Source organism: Xenopus laevis, chromosome 2S, assembly GCF_017654675.1.
Source record: "Xenopus laevis strain J_2021 chromosome 2S, Xenopus_laevis_v10.1, whole genome shotgun sequence".
In the NCBI taxonomy this organism is placed as follows: Eukaryota; Metazoa; Chordata; class Amphibia; order Anura; family Pipidae; genus Xenopus; species Xenopus laevis.
The window spans coordinates 168,029,355-168,051,221 of record NC_054374.1 but is presented as its reverse complement, the minus strand read 5'-3'; the positions used below and the strand labels follow the sequence as shown (position 1 = coordinate 168,051,221).

Sequence of the window (21,867 nt, the reverse complement as noted above, 5' to 3'; positions counted from 1 at the left end):
ACCAGTTCAATAAATGTTCTGCTGTTTTAAAGACTAGAATTAGTGTAGGATCTCGCACCCTATTTAATTGAATAGATGCCTGGTGCACATACGTAGAAGCTCAGCCACCTCACAGCAACGACAGCACAGCATTGCACTCCGCTTAATAAGCACTTGAAGACTTCATGCAGACCTATGTGCCATTGGAAGTTTTTAGTTGCTGTTTTAAAGAACCACTGGCACCCAAAGTTTATTTGATCAAGAATGAATATGGTGGGGGGCGTGGCCTGCGAGCCTAGAGAGCTCCGTGTGGGGGGCAAATAATCCTGCCTAATACTGAAGTCTGCCTACTCTAAAATCGGTACCTGCTCAGGTGCACACGCCAGGATACTGCTGCTGATACGTGATGGTGCGGAGAGGCGGATACAAGCGCGCCGCAAAGCTGAAAACCCGACAGCAGCAGGACATGCAGTCCCAAGATGGCGCTGCGCACGAGGCGTCACCACAATCTGAAGGACGACATGATAGAGTCGCACAAAAACTTGCACAGTTTGCCAGGACTCCCTCACCTCCGCATAAGGCTCAAGGTACGTGGCCTGTTTCACAGAACACTACAATGCAACCAGCAGGAGAGGGGGAAGGGGATGCATCTGCTGTTTTAGTTACTCCTAATACCCCTGTGGAGCCAACACTAACAGAGGTTCTTCAAGCCATTACAACTAACCACACTGCGTTAGTGGGCAAGATAGATGAATTGAAAACTGATTTTGCCATACTGAAGCATGATGTCCACAATCTCAGAGAAAGAACAGGGGAAGTGGAAAGGAGGGTAGTTGAACTTGAGGACTTTACTGCGCCCCTCCCGGCCCGTGTTACCACAACTGAAAAACAGTTGGCACTTCTAGAACAGAAAGCAGACAATCTGGAAAACCACCTGAGGCGGAATAATATTCGCATCCTGGGCCTGCCGGAAAGGGCAGAAGGGACTAACACTGAAAAGTTTGTGGAACAATGCCTAATCAATAAATTTGGTCAGGCGGCTTTTTCAATGGCTTTTACAGTTGAGAGAGCACATAGAATTCCGGGGAAACCGCCACCACCGGGGGCCCCTCCAAGACCATTAATAGCACGCCTCCTCAACTACCGTGATAGAGATGCTGTGCTATCTGAGGCAAAGAAGGCGGGCGAGCTCATGCATGAAAATCACAGAATATCGATATATCCTGACTTCTCCTCTGAGATACGGAAACAACGGGCCAAATTCACCGAAATAAAGGCAAATCTACGTCAACGTCACATTCCTTATGCCATGATTTTTCCGGCTCAACTGAGGATTACTGACAATGGAAGAACCTAATTTTTCTCTTCGCCTGAAGATGCATTTGCTTGGTTGGAGACAAGACCTCGTGGGACACAGCAACGGGACTGAGATGCAGAGTTCGGAACTTGAACTTAATTTTACCTGATTTGTGCCTTGGTCTGTTTTTTGGAGTAACGGGACTAACTGGTCTTAATATACTTATGACTTTATACTGTGAATGGATCTGGCACATATAATATAATAAGCAGTGGGACAGGTAAAGGATCTCAGGTTTATTATAATGTTACATATTATAAGCACAAAATATTATTATATGGTATGTATCCTCAAAAAAAAGAATGTTGGGTAGGCAACTGAGACAGCTCTGTTGCCCCAAGAGCCGTACAAATGTATGACCTTCACGGGAAAGCTTCTCAACCACTTGCGGTCACTAACCTCCACTTTAGTTTAAACCGGTTTTTGTTGTTGGGCACTTAAACTCACCCTGCTGGTAGTATGGAGTGGGTGGGGAGGGAGAAGGTTAGGTTTTGGGTGTTAAAAAGTTTGAACCATGGTGTCCTTTCTCTAAACTTCCTCAAGGGAATACAGTGCTATAGCATGCTTACCATTAAGTTAAACTGCTGCAAGATTTTTCAACAACAATGGCTACGGTTAAATGTTTATCGTGGAATGTCAGGGGTTTGGGTGACATGATTAAGAGAAGACTTGTATTTGACTTCATACGGAAAGTTAAGCCTCACCTTATCTTACTGCAAGAAACTCATTTACTCGGGGGTAAGGTATTACCACTAAATAGGCCATGAATAGGGTCAATGTATCACTCCCTTTATTCGAATTACTCCAGGGGGGTAACTATACTGGTGTGCAAGTCCTGCCCCTTTGTGCTGGACAAGGTGATATCTGACGGATATGGGAAATATGTGATTATACACGGAACATTGTTGGGAAAGAGAATTACTCTGGGGAATGTATATATTCCTCTGCCATTCGCAGACGAGGCATTACATGAATTGATGGAGAAAACACTCACTCTTCCACCTTCACCTTTACTGTTAATGGGGGATTTAAATGCGGTGGCTAATCCTGACTTAGATAAACTGCACCCCCCAAGAACGGGTACCCCAGCTTTTAATAGATGGTGTTCAGTGTTCCAATTAGTAGAGCTTTGGCGGGCTCGTAACCCTTACGGGAAACAGTATACATGCTACTCACAAGGCCACAACAACCTGTCCAGAATTGATCTGGCCTTAGGCTGTGCGGAACTGAACAAACTGGTGCAAAGTGTGGAAATTCTTACCAGGGGGATCTCGGATCATTCCCCCCTACTTCTTAAGTTGCAGGTTTCCATTGAGCCTATAGACAGAATCTGGAGGTTGAGTTCCTACTGGGTGCAACATTAGCTGAGACAATTAGTATAGAATCCTTTATGGCACTAAATACAGATGAGGTCCCACTTGACACAACCTGGGATGTGTTCAAGGCTTATATAAGAGGAGAATACATAAGTAATATCCAGGCATTAACTATAAATTTGGCAGCAGATATTACATCCAAATCCCATGAAGTGTCGGAAGCAGAAGCCACATACGTGCAGCAACCGAATGAGTCCAACCTAAAAATATGGCAGACTAGTCAAAGGGCTCTGTCATTAGCCCAATTGGATATTACCAAAAAAGCAAGCCCTGTATCAAAAAGCCAATGTCTTTGAGCATGGTGACAAAAATGGGAAACTTTTAGGTCTGCTGGCTAAGGATGACAATATTTCCATAGCCATTCCAGCAGTAACGTTAGCTACGGAAAAAACTGTTTCTACACCACTAGAAATAAATACCAGATTTGCAGAATATTATGCAGAATTATATAAGACTAAATTGACTGTATCCCGAGGGGAGGTTTCAGATTACTTGGAAGACACTAACTTACCCAAACTAGATGAGTGCACCTCAAACCTCTTGGCATCTGCCATAACTCAGGAAGAGGTGGAGAAGGCCATCACTGCTGCTCCGGCTGGAAAAACTCCAGGCCTGGATGGCATACCAATGGAATGGTATAAAAAGTATGTTAAGCAAATTGCTCCACTCTTGGCACAAATGTTTAATGGGGTGCTTGAAGGGAAGCATTTTCTGGCCTCGATGAGGGAAACACTAATTGTCCTGATCCCTAAACTGGGCAAGAACCCCCTTGACTGCTCATCATATCGCCCAATTTCCCTAATTAACGCTGATGCAAAAATATTGGCGAAAGTATTAGCCTTCAGACTTACACCTTTCTTATTTAATTTCCCCTGATCAAACAGGTTTTATGCCGGTCCGCACCACAGATACCAACATTAGAAGGCTATTCACAAATCTCTCTATTGTACATGATAATTCGGGTAATAGGGTAGTGGCTTCATTGAATAACAAAAAAGCTTTCGATTCAGTGGAGTGGGAATACCTCTGGACCACCATGGCACAGATGGGAATTCACTCCAATTTTACAAAATGGGTTAAAGAATTGTACTACCTTCCAGCGGTGAGGTGAGAACTAATACTAAAGTGTCTAACAAATTTCCAATTTCTAAGGGTACGAGGCAGGGATGCCCCCTCTCGCCTCTTTTATTTGCAATTGCCATGGAACCCATGGCCTGCCGCATTAAGCAGTCCCTCATGTTAGAGGGTTTAAAGCTCGGTCCTTTAAGTGAAGTAATTTCTATGTATGCGGATGATACACTCTTGTACCTAGCTAACTCGGATAGTGCCTTGCCCACAGCGCTAAACCTAATAAATAGGCATACTGTATATTTGGGTTTGAAGATTAACTGGTCCAAATCAGTACTTTTCCCCATTGACCCTCTTAGGACAAATTCCCCCACACATTTACATGGTCTGCAATGGGTGGACTCATTTAAATATTTAGGGGTTTGGATCCATAAGGATCTTACACAATTTGTGGATCTCAATGTCAGCCCAATTCTTAAGTACATAGAACAAAAAACGGTGGCTTGATCCCATCTCCCCCTAACCCTTATGGGGCGCATTAACTTGTTTAAAATGATGATTTTACCTAAACTGACTTATGTCTTTAGGCAAGCTCCCAACGGAATGCCGAAAGCCATATTTACTAAACTAAACAGTCTTATGTTGTCCATGTTCTGGAATGGGACCCCCGCTAGACTGGCCTTGAGAACGCTGCAGTTGTCAACAAACTTAGGGGGCTTAGCAGCCCCAAACCTATTTTTTTACTATCTGGCAACACAGTTGGTGGTGGCTCGTCAATGGGCAACTCTGAATATAACGCAGCAACTTTATAAGAAGCTCAGTTAGTGGGTTCTTTGGAAGAGCTTAAGAATTTACTGTATAGGGGTACTAAGTACACTAAAAAATGCTCCCCTCTTATGAGAGCGACAGTCAGAGCCTGGAAAACTGCTCTGCAATTCTTCCCAAAAACGCAACAGAGTTGCTCGAGTTTCACCCCCTTGTGGCGTAACCCACAACTGAAACACCTGCATAGTGTGCCAGACCCACTAGCGTGGGCCAGATTCGACATTATGTTTATTGGGGATGTAATAGAGGACAGTAACTTGCTACCGTTCCAAGTGCTCAAACAAAAATTTTCGCTGCCTAACTACATGTTTTTTCGCTATCTACAGCTAAGACAAGCGATGGAAGCTCAATTTTGGAAATTGCCCATAGATACATTGCCACAAATCTTAGAACTGGGAATTCATTCCACAGAATTTAAAAAACCATTGTCTTTATTCTATGTACAATTACTGAAAGCAGGAAGTACCACCCTTGACCACCTGAGGGTCAAATGGCAAAGGGACATCCCGCAGATTACAGAGGAGAATTGGGTTGATATTCTTGATATAACATTTGACGGGATTATTAGTAGTAGGGATAGGATGACACAGTTAAACTACTTACACAGAGTATTTAACACTCCCCAAAGACTCCATAAGTTTAAACCCGACCAGATACCAAAGTGTCCTAGATGTAATTATAGTCCTGCAGACTTCATGCACATGGTGTGGGGCTGTCCAGTAGTGCATACCTATTGGGAAAGGTGGTGCAGATGATCGGCATAAAAACAGAAATCGCTATACCACTAGACCCTATGGTGCTAATACTGAACCAGATGGAGGTACTACCCCTCAAAAGAGCAGACCAGACATTGATATCAATCCTTTGTATGTATGCAAAATAAATGATAGCGATGCACTGGAAGTCTTCAAAAGGGCCTACCTTGCAAATGTGGGAGCAACACATTGAAAAAAATATTCCATTATATAAACTGACATATATCAAAAGAGGTTGTCCAGAAAAATTTCAAAAAGTCTGGGATCTCTGGATAGATGATGATCCCGAGGTAGGGCCATCTTAAAGATATTGCGGTTTTTCCAGGCTGCCCATAGAATTTTGCAAGAGTCACATTGCTGGAAATATAAGGAAGGTGGGAATGGTAAATCAAGCAGGATAGTTTCCTTACAACTTATCTTAATATGTTCTAAGTAGCGCTGCACTCTAGACTAAGTACTGGGAAGGGGATGAAAGAAGACACCGTGGGATTTTCTTTTTGAATATGCTTGTTTTTATTTTATTATGTCACAATGTAATGAAGGCAAACTGTGTTACAGACTACTGTATGTACAAACAAAGACCAATATGATGTTACTTGCTCATTATGTACACCTCCTTTTGTTTGTTCAATAAAATAAATGTTAAAAAAAAGGAAAAAAGAATGAATAAGGTGTGTGCTTATACCAAGTGGTAATCCCTTACTCCATACCATAAGCGGGGCCCCACTTGAAGATAGAGTGTAACTATATCGTGCCTTCCTGGAGTTTCTAAGAGTTGGACCCATTGCCCGGGTACCAAAACCAGAGCATAATAACCCAAGGGAAGGTTTAGGAAGACCATGACCCATCCACCTGTTACATTTACTTAAATATATATTCCAGTTTGGTGAGATTCTTTAACTCTTTCCCTACCAGCCAATGTGTCCTAAATGCGAACATCTACTGCCAAGCAGTTTTGTACTCTTTCACTTAAAAGGACCAGCAACATAAATGTATTTTTTTTAAAAAAATCGTTAATATACTACGAAAAAAAACACCAACACATATTAAACTTTAAAATCGCAAAGTCTTTATTTAGAAATAACTTAGCGGAAACTCTGCTCATGCTCCTCTTCTGAAAAGGCGATTGGGTGATCCATCATGCAACGCTCAATTTCTCCTCCCTGTCTTCCTTATAGGAGATACACAGAGAGGAGAAATCGAGTGCCGCACAATGGATCGTCGCCCTGTCGCCTTTTCCAAAGAGGAGCGCAAGTGAAGTTTCTGTAAGTTATCTCTAAATAAAGACTTTGCGATTTTAAAGTTTAATATGTGTTTGTGGTTTTTTTCATAGTATATTAACACATTTTTTAAAAATGTTTTTGATGTTACTGGTCCTTTAAGGGCCTTTCATGGGGTCTTTTTTTTTTTTAGAATTTTTGTGTAATTCCACTTCTGTAAAAAGATATAGGCTTCTAAGTGTCTAATAAAATAAAAAAAAAATCATGTTTCACATAGTACATTCACATACACGAGAAACATAATTTATTTTGTGTATGAGAACACAGCCGATTTAGAAAGTTCTATGTCTCCTGAATGTGCCAATACTAAATATATGGGTAAATATATCTATGTACTCCAAACTACCAAGCTGCAATTCTTTACTAAATTTATAATGTTTTATAGAAATTGGTGATTTTTTTGAAAAATGACCTCAAAGCTACAGCATCATATCTCCCACACATCATTAGGTACCAATGTAAAACACCAGTCCATTGAACAGTTTGATGCCCAATATGTATAGGTTTACCTAAGCACATAGCATATAGGTGCCCCAAAATGAAGACCCCCTATGGTCAGTCATTTCAGGTACTGCAAAATCAACACATTTACATATATTTTGGGGGGGGCAAAGGTAGAAAAAAGTAAGTTCACCCCAGAAAACCATATATTTTTGGAAAGTACACGTTCCCTGAAATCCAAATTGGGTATGCATGTCTTTCTCTTCCAAAGCGCCAAGCAGCAAACCTTTCCTAAATTTGGCAATTTTGGTGAAATTTCCATAAATCACCTCAAAATTTCCAGCACCTTATTTCCCACATACTATTAGGTATCAAGACAAATCACCCCAAATATGAAAGCCTGTGGTCCTCTGAACAGTTTTATGTCCAATATGTATAGGTTTACCTAAGCACATGGCATATAGGTGCCCCAAAATGAAGACTCCCCCATGGTCTGTCATTTCAGGTACTCCAAATTTAACACATTTAGTTAATTTTTTTTTTGGGGGGGGTGGGTAAAGGTAGAAAAAAGCATGTTCACCCCAGAAAAGCATGTATTTTTGGAACGTACACATTCCCCCAAATCTAAATTGGGTATGTTTGTCTTTCTACTCCAAAGCACCAAGCCTCACACCTTTATTAATATGCCAATTTTAGTGACATTTCCAAAAATCAGCTCAAAACTTCCACCCTACAGCATCTTATTTTCCACATACTATTGGGTATCAAGACAAATCTCCCCAAACATGAAAGCGTGGGGTCTTCTGAACAGTTTTATGTCCAATATATATAGGTTTGCCTAAGCGCGTGGCATATAGGGGCCCCAAAATGAAGACCACCTATTGTCTGTCATTTTAGATACTGCAAAATCACATTTACATAGTTTGGGGGGGGGGGCAAAGGTAGAAAAAAGCACATTCACCACAGAAAAACATATATTTTCGTAAAGTACGCGTTCCCCTGAATCCAAATTGGGTATACATGTCTTTCTACTCTAAAGCACCAAGCCGCAAACCATTCCTAAATTTGGCAATTTTTGTGACATTTCCAAAAATCACCTTAAAACCTTCATCATGCTGCATCTTATTTTCCACATACTATTAGGTATCAAGACAAATCACCCCAAATATGAAAGTCTGGGGTCCGCTGAATAGTTTGATGCCCAATGTACATAGGTTTATCAAGTACATGGCATGTAAAGACCATAGAATCTATTTTGTGCATAATTATTTGATGGCTTACACTTACACTAATTTATAAACACTGGCAGTTTTATGTGGGATAAAAGGTACAAAGAATTATGGTGACTTTCTTTGGAAAGTATATATTCTGACAAATGCAAAATAGGTCATTATGTCTTTCTACTCCAAACTACTCAACTGCAAATGTCCTCTAAAGCAGCGTTTTTATGATATTTCTGAAAATCGCTAAAGATATTTCAATTGGCCACTTTTATCTCACCCAATTTCTTACATACAATTGGGTCTACTGAACAGTTTGATGCCCAATATGCATAGATATACCAGGTGGCATGTGCAGACTCCAAATAAAAATTGCGCATATAAGTTTTCTCCACTGTCGATTCGCCTTCTGTCGACAAAGACTCCACTGTGTATTATGTGCCATGAGACCTTACAAACAGCACAAAGACCCCCCAAAACTATATATTTTTGGAAAGTACACATTCTGATGAATCCAAAATAGGTAATTATGTTTTTCTACTCCAAACTTCCATACTGCAAAGCTACGCTAAAGGCAGAAGTTTTTATAACATTTCTGAAAATTGCCTAAAAATATGCATTGGTATACCAAAACAAGTGCCATGTGCGGACCCCAAATAAAAATAGTGCATATGAAATTTTTCCGCTGTCGATTGCCTTCTGTCAACAAAGACCCCTACTATGTATTATCTACCACAAGACCCTCCTAACAGCCCCCCCAAACTATATATTTTTGGAACGTACACATTCTGACGAATCCAAAATAGGTAATTATGTTTTTGTACTCCAAACTAGCATACTGCAAAGCTACGCGAAAGGCAATGGTTTTTATAACATTTCGGAAAATTGCCTAAAAATATTGCAATTGGCCACATTTATCTTACCCAATTTCTTACAAAGCCCAGATCAACACAAGGCTCAAAATCAAATTCCTGAACACAAGAAAATGGCTACTACTTGGTGTTACAACTGTATTTTGTTTAATGATTAATTTTTTTATGTACTTTTTTTTTTACTGTCTATCCCCTCCCATCTACTCTTGAACACTCACTCACATTCCCAACAACCAACCATCTCAGAATTCATCATTGCATTTGCCAATTCAATGCCAATCTCTGGATAGCTCCCACAAAAATATGAAATAAAGTATAACAAAGCCCCCAGAGCCATCAAAGACATATGCCTTATTTATAAGTACTCTTGCAAATGCAAATGACACCAGAGTCCATATCACTTATGAAATAATAGCTACATCTGCAAAATAATATTGGGATCTCCTCCTAGAAAACACCACATCTCCTTTCATTCAAATATTCCAAGCAATTAAATCATGCAGAACTAGCACTATAACTCCTACACAGGTGGTACTGTCAGACCCTGATGATGCTATACAGCCTGTAAACTATAAGCCTTTTAGTCTGACCTCTTTGGGGTAATAAAGGGTAAAATAACAGACTAGATCACAAGACTCAGTATTATACGGCACATTTATAAGTGTTTAAATTTGAGTTTTCACTGCATTTTTTTTGCACTAAACGATTTTAAATGATTTTAAATGTTTATGAGACGTAAATATTTGAGAATTGAGAGTGTAAAAAAACTTGAAAAAAACCGTTTCGGGAGCCTCTTGTTTGCTTTTTCAAGCTTGTCTTTGCCACAATGTATCTTGGAGATTGATGTCCATTTTAGAAATTGTAACAGAGCTACAGTGTTAAGTGAAATTGTGGTTTGTGCTCAGCTGGACAGATCTGAGTTTCAGACTAGAAGGAAAGGTTGCCCTGTATTCCGTTCAGTGGTTGGATACCAGTTGCACCCTTGTGTGTCCCCTGTGTGAGGACAGATGTTTGTTGTGAGCCTGCCACGTAGGAGCTACAGCCTATATCCTACAGGAGAGGTATATTGGGGGAGGTAGCACTACCTGGGGAATAAAGAGCTTTGGGGAAAAGGGGTATTTCATGTGAATTGAACTGTGTTGTCCACATGGAGTGGAGAAAGACTGTGCTATGTTCTAGACAGAACCACGTTTCCCCAGCGGGGCCGGATTTGCTACTGCATCCTGCATGGAACCTATAGTTCTGCACAATTTAGTATCATCTGCAAAAATAGAAACAGTACTTTCAATGGCCACCTCCAGGTCATTAATAAACAAGTTGAAAAGCAAAGGACCAAGTGCAGAGCCCTGTGGTACTCCACTAACAACACTGGTCCAATTAAAAAATGTTCCATTTACCACCACTCTTTGTAGTCTATCTTTTAGCCAGTTCTCTATCCAGGTACAAATACTATGTTCCAGCCCAACATTCATTAATTTAATCTGTAACCTTCTGTGTGACACTGTATCAAATGCTTTAGCAAAGTCTAAGTAAATCACATCCACTGCCATCCCAGAATCAAGTTCCCAGCTCACCTTCTCATAAAAAGAAATTAAATTAGTCTGGCAAGATCTATTACGCATAAAACCATGCTGGCACATAATATTATGATTTGCAATGAAGATAAGTATCTTATACCTTAATACCCCGCCTTTGAAATGCTTTCCTACCACTGATGTCAAGGTAAATGGCCTATAGTTTTGACGCTGAGTACAGGATTCCGTTTTGAATAGATGCACCACATTCGCAATTCGCCAGTCTCTCGGCACTATGCCAGACCTCAATGAATCCTGAAAAATTAAGTAAAGAGGTTTGGCATTCACAAAGCTAAGCTCTCTAAGTACCCTGGGATGAATACCCTCTGGCCCCGGACCTTTGTTTATCTAAACATGTTCTAGTCTCTTTTGAATTTCCTCATGTGTGAACCATGCATCATTAGTTGTATTACTAGAATTGGGACTATTGAGAAGGAAACCTTCATTAACTGTTTCCTCATTTGTGTAGACAGACAAAAAATTCAGTTCAGAATCACTGCTTTTTCTCTGATCTCATCAACCAGCTGACCCCCCTCTGATATAAAGGGTCCCAGGAAGCTGCATTCTTTTTTACTATTATTAACTACTACATTTTTTTTTTTAAAAAGTAGATTTTATTTATTTTTTACTGCTTGCTCTAATACCCTTTTCCATTTTAGCTTCTCTGATAGCATGTTTGCATGATTTATTAGCCTCCTTGTACCTGATAAATGTTTTGGCTGTCCCAGCTAACTTTAAAGCCTTAAAACATGTCTTTTCTTACCCACCTCAACACCATTATGAACCAAACATTTATGAACCAAACCATCATTTGCTTGGTAGGGAGCCCTCAACAGTAACTTACAGATATCAAGGAATGTATAAGTTAGGAGCAGTACCGTAACTAGAGGGGGCGGGCCCTGGTGCGTGACGTGCAGCCGGGCCCTCGTCCCCCTCCGTATGGCCCGCATTTCATTGGCACACGGGCTGCCGGGGGGCCCAGAGGGGGTGCAGGCCCTGGCCCGCTCACACCACCTGCTCCCCTGGTAGTTCCAGCCACTGGTTAGGAGAAAGTGATTACTCTGTATTCTATTCAGAAACAGTGAGACAAATGGGAACGAGGCATGCTGGGTAATCCAGTTTTCTTGGGTTGGGTAGCACAAAAATACCCTTTGTTGGGTTGAACAGCGTTATGTAAACAGTGAACAGATAAAACTTTACTATAACATTTTCTCTTGAAAGGAAAGCCAACTAAAAGAACTAGAATTTGTCTTAAACCATGTGTTTACTGAACAATTTTGCCTACTGAATGAGTGTTCTGGTGATATAAAGGGACAAGATATATACAGTCCTTGTATAAAAGTACAATGCTATTTTGATCAGTGTGCTATTTCTTTGACTTAGCACCCAACTCATAAATCAGTATAAATGCTTCTTTCATGGCCAGCAACTCCCAGTAGCTCATGTTTTACATTTCTACTGTGGTGAAACAAGGGTGTTTTAGTTGTATCTGTGAGAGGAGAGCACTTGGAGGCACATACGCATCCTGCTTCTTGAATTCATTTAATCAAATAAATCCTATGAACTACTACTTATAAAAAGTCAAATTTTTTTAGCATGTATAAAATAATACATATCCCAAAATGGCCCACCTTATGTATTTCTATGACTAAGTACCGGAGGGTATGAAAAGCGTAAGGTGGACCATTTTTGGATATGTACTATTTTATATATGCTAACTTAATAAAAATTTTACTTTTTATAAGTAGTAGTTCACAGGATTTCTTTGGTTAAATGAATTTATGAGGAGTGCCATGGGAAACGGGGTAAAATCCTTGAACTTTATTGCCCTGTGTGGACTGGCAAATTAGACCCCATTCATTTATAATTATCCTCCTTTTTGACCCTAATTTGTTTTGCATTGAGACATACACGTTTGAGAGCACATAGTCTATAGAAGCCCTTTTTTTTAGGAAACAACCTTAACATTAATATTTCAGATCAGCTATGGAGCCACAGATCCCATTTTCACTGACAGATCGAGGTTCCCATACTTCTACCGAGTGGTCCCTAATGAAGGATATATCTATCGAGCTCTCATTCAGCTGCTGAAGCACTTTGGTTGGACCTGGGTGGGAATCATAATTGAATATAACGAGAGTGATTATATAAAGAGAGAACTAATCAACCTGATCACCAGAAATGGGATGTGTGTGGAATTTGTTCATGAATTAGATTGGAATAAATGGAGAGTAACAGCCATGTGGGAATTTATAGTCCTAAAATCAACTGCCAGAGTTATTATAATCAGCATTTCCATAGATAAATTATCAGAAGCATTTTCCTTTCTAAAAGAAAATTCTAACTTTAGAAGAATATGGATTTTGTCAGTCACATCATTATATACTGACATTTTATATCATGATATTACAGAAATCTTGAATGGAAGTTTTACTTTTCTAGTTTCTGCTGGTGAGATTGACGGATTTCGTGATTTTTATCTCCGTGCAAACCCTGATCAGTATCCAGAAGATCCCTACATTTATGAAATATGGGAATACTTGTTTCATTGTATTACTCCTCAAAGTAAAGCGAAGAATATGAGTAATGCACCCAGTAGTAATGACACTCTACTTGATGCATGTGGAAATGAAAGCCTTGCATCTGTTCCTCACATTAAAGAGTCAGATCTCAGAGTATCATACAGTGTGTACAAAGCTGTATATTTGTTGGCCCATGCTCTACATCTATTACTCTCAGAGAAGACTTCTCATGGGGCACCTACAAAGAAAGACCAACTGGAGAGCAAACTGAATCCATGGAAGGTGGAATATTCATTTCTGTTACCAAGGAATGCTCTGCCCCAATCATTAGCACAAAGTGCAAATTATTTTTTAAATCATGTTTATGCTCTTTTAGTTTAAGGGGTGGTTCACCTTTATGGTAACTTTTAGTATGTTATAAAATGGCCAATTCTAAGCAACATTTCAATTGTTTTTTATTTTTAATAGTTTTATGGTTATATGTTTTTTTCTTCTGACACTTAACCGCTTTCAAATGGGCGTCGCTGACCCCTTCTAAAAAGAAAATGCCCTGTAAGGCTACAAATGTATTGATAATGCTAATTTATATTGCTAATCTTTCTACTCAGGCCCCTCCTATTCATATTCCAGTCTCTTATTCAAACCAATGCATGGTTGCTAGGGGAATTTGGACTCTAGCTACCTAGCTTAAAATGCAAATTGAAGAGCTGCTAAATAAAAAGCTAAATAACTCAAAAACCTTAAATAATAAAAAATGAAAACCAATTGCAAGTTGTCTTAGAAAATCCTTCTCTAGATTATATTAAAAGTTATCTCAACAGTGAACCTCCCCTTTAAGTGTTTTTTTCATATAGTTACATGGTTAATTTGAGTTAAAATAGAAAACTTAAGGAATTAATAAAATTTGTACCACAACATCACCTGGCAGGGTATTTCATACTTTACACTATTTACTTCCAGAGAAACAAGCCCCATCTTTGATTGACTTTCTTTCATTTATTTTTCTATTTATTTTTTTAAATTTCCTTTTACCAGTTTAGTTCACTTCTCTGCAACATATCGGTTTTATTTATACATTGGGCCGGGGTGTCCAAAAGACAGACTGGGGTCTAGCAGTAGAACTTTAGCTGGTGATTAGTGATCTCAAAACACTGTCAACAAATAGCTTGTCTATATCATCCTCCTGGAACAGAATGCTAACAATGTTTTTATAGATGTTGATCATAATTGGACAACATCACTAGAAGTAGACCTCACATCCGTAAAGTATGGCTGCATAAAACTCTATTTAGAATTTATATGTGTTTCTTATGTGACAGATTTAGAGATTAGATTTAAATATTCTTGTTATGACTTGTGTTCATGTTCAATGTTCAATTCAAGAACAACACAAATGGACACGTTCATTCAATTCAAAACCATATAAAAGTAGCTGAAATCAGAATACTAGAGCTTATACTTGATATAAGTTTAGGCCACTAAGAGCAGAATAAGGAAATACATTAGATTTCCTTCAATTAAAAGAGGAAATAAAATTACTCATTACTATTGACTTTACAATATTTTCACAGCATCTGAGAGATCTATAAAGTCTGTTACTTTATAGTAACTTTTATAAAAGAATCCAGGAATTTAAACAAATCTATAGGCACCTTCCCTTTTCCCCATCTCTAAAATAACTCTAAATAACCCCCAGAATAACATTCAGATTTATTTTGGTTCTCTATTATATCCAGTTCAACTTCAGCTCTTTTTAGTTACTTTTCTTGACTTATGTGAAGCTCCACACTCTTTTGATTTCTGAGCACTCCTTCTCTTTCCAACTATGAAGGTACAAGGTAAATACTGAACATACTCATTGCCTCTGCACCAATTGCCAATAGGCACCTCTTCTAGGTCTTCATAATTGGAGATATGGGGGGGCTCAAAAAACAAAAAGGGAGCAGAGCTTTGTATTAGACAAAAAAGTAAATGAAGGCGCTGAAGTTGAACTGGCTGCAATAGAGGAAATTTAATCTGAATTAAAATGTATGTTATTCTGGGGGCTGTTGGATTTTAAAATAAAAGGCTTATTTATCCTAAAATGCACTTGAAAATAAATACGCAGCAGATGGAATAAATAATGGCCTATGTGATTTGTATTTTAACAGCCAAACAGATCCACATTGTCCTCAGATTGTCCTCAGATTTAGCACTGCTAAATACATCTTCTCACCCCAGCTTAAGCATTAGAGGAAAGGTCACAATAAAATTCACACAAAAGACATGGGCACTAGTGATTCTTAACCAGGAAGAGTAGGTTTAGTAACCAGAAAGATCCTTCATTTGTACACAACATATTTGTGGTAAAATATCACATCAAACACCAAGTGCACCATGAGCCCTACCAACTGGTGACCCTACAGTCTGAAATTATTGCTGGGAACTTTTCCCAAACATGTCTTCAGGCAGAGCACAAATATGTTGTTACCAGCTCATCTTGTCTATATAACACACTTAGAGGGTTCTGTAACAGGGGGACCTGCCACTCTTTCATTGACAAAGTTGCTTATCCACCAAATTCACTAAGGCCTTGATTTCCTAATGAATAATCTTCTTACTTAGACCTTTCTCCCCAGACAGCATCCACCCTCTCCATAAAATAATGATGTGGTTTTCCCTTAGCTGAATCACTTGCTGAGAAACATTCACTTTACATCTTCATCATCACAAGAAGAGATTTACATCAATGAGGAAGGAGAAACTCAAGGACAATATGATCTCACAAACTTAGTCATGTTGCCTGATCAGAGAGGCACTCAACTGAATATGATTAAAGTTGGAAGCTTCAATACGTTGACCCCTGATCAGCTGATTGTCAATGACAGCGCCATCTTGTGGCACCCAGATTTTACAGAGGTGAGCTCCTAGTAAGGCTCAATAAAAGGAATTTCACAATGTATACAGATATTAAGAACATTAAGATTAACATATTCGTTCGAGCGCCTATTCGCCTGGCGAATGGTCGCCAATTCGACTATTCGCCAGCGCGTAAATTCGCCCGAATTGCCTATTCGATTCTATTCGATTCTATTCCCCAGATGAATTTCGAGGGATTTAACCCCTCGAAATTCGACCCTTGATGAATTTGCCCCTAAATTTCCACTGTGCTCACTTTACAGTATTTTCTCCTCTCCAAAATAACACTGCTATTATTATTCTCCAGGATATGAAAGAGCAGCCCAGGAAGTACAATTTATGTTATGGTTGCTGTTATGGTGTTTGGTTTCAGATCCCTCAATCCGTGTGCAGTGACAGTTGTAGCCCAGGATACTGGAAAAGCTCTAGGGAAGTACCGTTTTCCTGCTGTTATGACTGTGTGCCCTGCGCAGAAGGACATATCTCCAACACAACAGGTCCGTTTTCCTTAATTCAGAAGGAAGGAAGAGGTTTTGTGGCACATTGTTTATGATTCAGCTGTTCTACATCTGACCCAAACACTGTCAGCACTGAGACAGGCTATAGCATAAATGGACAGGAAAATGTGAATCCACCGTGCCTCACATTGCTGCAATAAATGATATTGCTCCACCCCTCCTGTTGGTGCGAAATGTAGTCACTGTAGGGTTGGTAAAGTGTGTCATGGTTTAGCCAAGTGTTTGTCTATTCAGCTACTGCAAAACCAACAGTGGTGGGAAGGAGAGCAGAGTCAGGCCTAAGCAGATTGTGGTTGTAGTAGATTCAATTATTAGGAAAATGGATAGGGTGAACTGTCATCAAGATCGCTACAACCGAACAGTTTGCTTTCTTCCTGGTGCCAGGGTTCAGCATGTGGTTTATCATGTAGACAAATTATTGGGTGTGGCTGGGCATGACCCATCTGTCTTAGTACATATCAGTACTAATGGAAAAATAAATGGTAGATGGAAGACCTTAAAGATTGATTTCAGGGATCTAGGCTCTAAGATTAAGGGAAGGTCTTCCAATGTCATTTTTTCCATGCCACGTGCAAGTTTAGGAAGACAGCGGGAGTTTAGGGAGCTAAATGCGTGGCTCAAGTCTTGGTGTAGGAAGGAAGGGTGCACTGGGTTGATTTTTCCTTGGGGTACAACCTATACAGTTGTGACAGATTGCACCTCAATGGAAGGGGGTCCACTGTGCTAGGGGAAAGAATGGCTAAGAGGTTGGAGGAGTGTTTAAACTAGACAAGGGGTGGGGGGCGTGAGATAAAGAATTATGGGTAAACTAGGGTAGATGGAGCAGTGGGATTAGTAAGGGGTCATGGGGGAGGAGTGAGGGGGGCATACAGTTTACCAGCTAAGGAGGTCCCTCTGTTACAAGGAAAACAGAATAATACTAACTTAACGTATAATTCTTCACTAAGCAATGCACATTTCAAAAGTAAAAGTAGTAACCTCCGCTGTATGCTGCAAATGCACGGAGTTTGTCAGGTGAAATGGGAGACCTAGAATTAATTGCATGCTCTGAAAATTATGATATAATTGGTATCACTGAGACCTGGTGGGATGAAACATGTGACTGGATTTTGAATTTAAATGGTTACACCCTTTTTAGGAGGGATTAAATAGCGGGTGGAGGAGTGTGTTTGTATGTAAAGCCTGAATTAAATCCATGCGCTAAAGAAATAACAATAGCTGCCACTGGTGAGGGTGTAGAATCCCTCTGAGTAGAGATTTTGACTGGGCAAGAGGTAACAAAGAGAATTATCATTGGTGTATGTTATAAACCACCTGGTATAAGTGTCGAGTATGAAGCCCAGTTACTCTTGCAGATACAAGCGGCTTCACAACTAGGTTCAATTATCCAGACATTGACTGGGGTAATGGGGTTGCCAAGACAGAAAAAGCTAGTAGGTTTGTAAATATGCTGAATAACAACTTTTTATTCCAGCTCGTTCAAGAACCTACTAGGAATAACTCTCTTTTGTACCTGTAATAACTAATAATACTGAACTCATCTCTAACATTTGTGTGGGTGAGGGGCATTTAGGGAATAGTGATCATAACATGGTCTCCTTTGAGATTCTGTTGCAGAAGCAATTCTGTGAGGGTTAAGCAGAAGTCATGGTCAGGATACAGGCAAGAATTCACAAGGGAGGCAGCAAAGGGTCGAAGTCGGGATCAAAGCTGAGGTCAAAGTCCAGGAAGCAATCAATAAATATATAGATTCAGCACCCAGGTACTCACAGGCGAGCAAGACCTATAATTGGGCAAGGATTCGCCCTGGGCGCCCTTTTAGTTTGAATTTTGGCGCCGGTTGTGATGTCATCACGCTGGCGTCACTGCACCCACGTGCAACGCATGGGTGCCGCCATCTTGGATCCACCGTGACCGCCGTCCTGACATTAAGAGGGATATAAATGAGCTGGAGAGAGTGCAGAGACTAAGTGCAACTAAACTGGTTAGAGGGAGGGAAGAGTTAAATTATGAGGGGAGACTGACAAGGTTGGGGTTGTTTTCTCTGGGGGAAAAAAGGCGCTTGTGAGGGGACATGATTAGACTTTACAAGTACATTAGAGGACATTATAGACAAATAGCAGGGGACCTTTTTACCCATAAAGAGAATCACGTACCAGAGGCCTCCCCTTCAGACTAGAGGAAAAGAAGTTTCATTTAAAGGAACAGAGTAGGGGGTTCATCACAGTGAGGACAGTGAGGTTGGGGAATGCACTGCCAGGTGATGATTCAGTTAATGACTATAAGAGGGACTTGGATGATTTCTTGGACAGACATAATACAAAGGCTATTGTGATACTAAACTCTATAGTTAGTATAGATATGGGGATATATCATTTATGTGACAGTAGGGAGGGGTGTGTGTATGGGATTGAACTTGATGGACTTTGATGACTTTTTTCAACACGATTTAACTATGTAACTAACTATGGAAGATTTTATCTAATATGGCCTTGGCAGATAGAGTGTTTGCTTGTCGACACGTATGAGTTACATGCTTGGAAGGCAAAGGTTTAATGAGTTGCTGCAGTGGTAGTTAGCCATATTAAATTTTGAAGCAAAATAAAAGGTTTTGCTTAATATCCTTTACTTTCTGGATAATTTATTTATCATTATTTACCCTGGCCTGATTCATTTCCTGTAAGAACCTATAACCATAGCCCCAGGTATTGATAAGTGCCATTCCCTCACGCTGTGTAAAAGCATTTCCAACTGACTTGTTATTCCTGAAGATCCTGAAACATTGTGAGTATGGGTATTCAGGGTGAAAATGAAGCATGTTGTTAACTATTATGTGCTGTGTCTTTCCTAAACAACTGTGTGCCCACAACATGGTTCTAAATGAATACTGGCAGATACTAAAATAAAACTTATAGACTTGTCGTTGAGTGACAGTTGCACCTGTGACTTAATATTCTCCACAAACTGCACTATGGTGTCCCCTGTACTTTACTAGATCAGCAACAAATCAGCAATTAAATGTTTGTAGATTAGAATATTGGTTTAAATCTGAGTAACTCAGCCAGAAATTCAGTAGATGTTGTTTTCTGACCTAAATCATGTAGTGCGGCTATGCATATTAAACTGACCATATCATGAGGTATAATTGTACAGTATATACATTTGTAACATCCAGGGTGGCCAGTAAGCACTTCTGCAACAAACTTGGCAACTTTTTTATTTCCTTGATGAAGTTACCACTGTCACGGATGTAACTAGGGGTGTCTTGCATCAATAGTTGTAAAAAAAATTACATTAAAAACTGCCAATTCTGCCTTAAAACGTTGTAATGGGAATGTGTCAACATCAGATAACTAGTATTAGTAATTCCTGCATATAATATTGTTTGTCAAGTAAGGTAATGACACAACTCCTTTTGCCAGCTGGAATCTGGTTTAAATAGAGGTAATTGTTTCCCCTGTTTTCATATCTCATTAATGTGCTACTGATTTTAATAGAAATATCAAAAGAATAGGTTGTGGTCAATTTGTTGCTAATATTATTAACTCCAAACCCAATGCATGTATTCTATTCGCATTATATAATACTCGTTGATATCCCACAGATATGGAAACCTGTATCCAATGCCCAGAAGATCAGTGGCCCAATGACAATAGAACTGTTTGCATCCAGAAAATAACAGAATTCCTTTCATATGAAGATCCATTGGGACAGTCTCTGGCTGCAGTCTCAGTTTTCTTTAGTCTAATTGTCACATCAGTGGCTCTGATTTTCATAAAACATGACAAAACTCCAGTGGTCAAGGCCAATAACCAAACCATGAGCTACACGCTCCTCCTCTCACTCACATTGTCCTTCCTCTGCTGCTTCTTGTTCATTGGGCGACCTCAGAAAGTCACCTGCCTGCTCAGACAAGTTACATTTGGGATCAATTTTACACTTTCTGTCTCTTGTGTCCTGGCTAAAACGGTCACAGTTGTCATTGCCTTTAATGCCACAAAGCCTGGAAGCAAGATAAAGAAATGGGTGGGAACCAGAGTGTCCATCTGGCTGGTCCTTCTCTGCTCACTGGTCCAGGTTGGGATATGCCTGGTCTGGCTGATCTCCTCCCCACCATTCCCAGACTATGACACTCACACTTACACTGGGAAGATGATATTACAATGTAATGAAGGTTCTGTCACTGCATTCTACACTGTGATTGGTTACATGGGATTCCTGTCTGCATTAAGTTTCATTGTTGCTTTCCTGGTTAGGAAGTTACCAGACAGTTTCAATGAGGCCCAGCTGATCACTTTCAGTATGCTGGTGTTCTGCAGTGTTTGGGTGTCCTTCATCCCAGCGTACCTGAGCACCAAGGGCAAATACATGGTGGCTGTGGAGATCTTTGCTATCCTGACTTCCAGTGCAGGGCTGCTGGGCTGTATCTTCATTCCCAAGTGCCACATTATCCTCTTCCACCCTGAGCAGAACACACGGAGCTACATAACTGGAAAACCCTTACAGTGATTTATTGCTAACCTTGACCTTATTTTCTTTGTTATTTTTATTATTGTTATTATTAAAGTGCTGCCAAGAATTTCCTGAGAAATTTTCTCCAAAAATGTAACTGAGCAGGAGAATATTATGTTGACGATTGACTGGTATACATAGCTTATTGGGAGATATATGGGACTCTGGAGGGGGTTCATGGATTTAATACATGGCTAAAGACAACTATGATCCATCCATGGCTCATCTTGTCATTGACCTATTAAAGAATGTAAGTCACATTATAACAACACCCTACACAAGAGCCACATGCAAAGTTTTTTGTATGCATAAATAAAGCAAACTTATCAGCTTCAGCTCAGTCTGTTGCATTTCAACCCCCAGTTGCCCTTCTCTGTGAGTATAGTATAAGTATAAAGTAGGGACCCAGTACTGGCACCATCTCTATCAGGGTTTGTCCTGGTATTTCGTTACTTTAACTTCCTCCAAATTTAGAGCCCCCTTTATTCAGCCACTCCAACAGACACGAGTAAAACACTTCCTCCCCATTATATTATTATCTAAAATGATAAAATCTATTCAGTAGATGTCCAGCTGCTCTCAAGACTAAGCATAAGTTACACATCACTCTCTACATTAGTTGGGCCCTTGCTGTAGTATCAATGGGCAGATACACAATTCACAGATCTTC

General features: G+C 39.9%; 1 protein-coding gene across 1 annotated transcript; it reads left to right on the top strand.

The window, feature by feature from the left end:
• The first annotated feature begins 1,941 nt into the window (after nt 1-1,941).
• On the top strand, nt 1,942-21,524 carry LOC108709060 (vomeronasal type-2 receptor 26). The gene is made up of 6 exons (XM_041584771.1): nt 1,942-2,074; nt 3,038-3,543; nt 12,727-13,551; nt 15,934-16,167; nt 16,541-16,664; nt 20,290-21,524. The coding sequence occupies exons 1-6, from the start codon at nt 1,942-1,944 to the stop codon at nt 21,192-21,194; spliced, it is 2,727 nt and encodes a 908-aa protein (XP_041440705.1). The 3' UTR covers nt 21,195-21,524.
• Nucleotides 21,525-21,867: the final 343 nt, after the last annotated feature.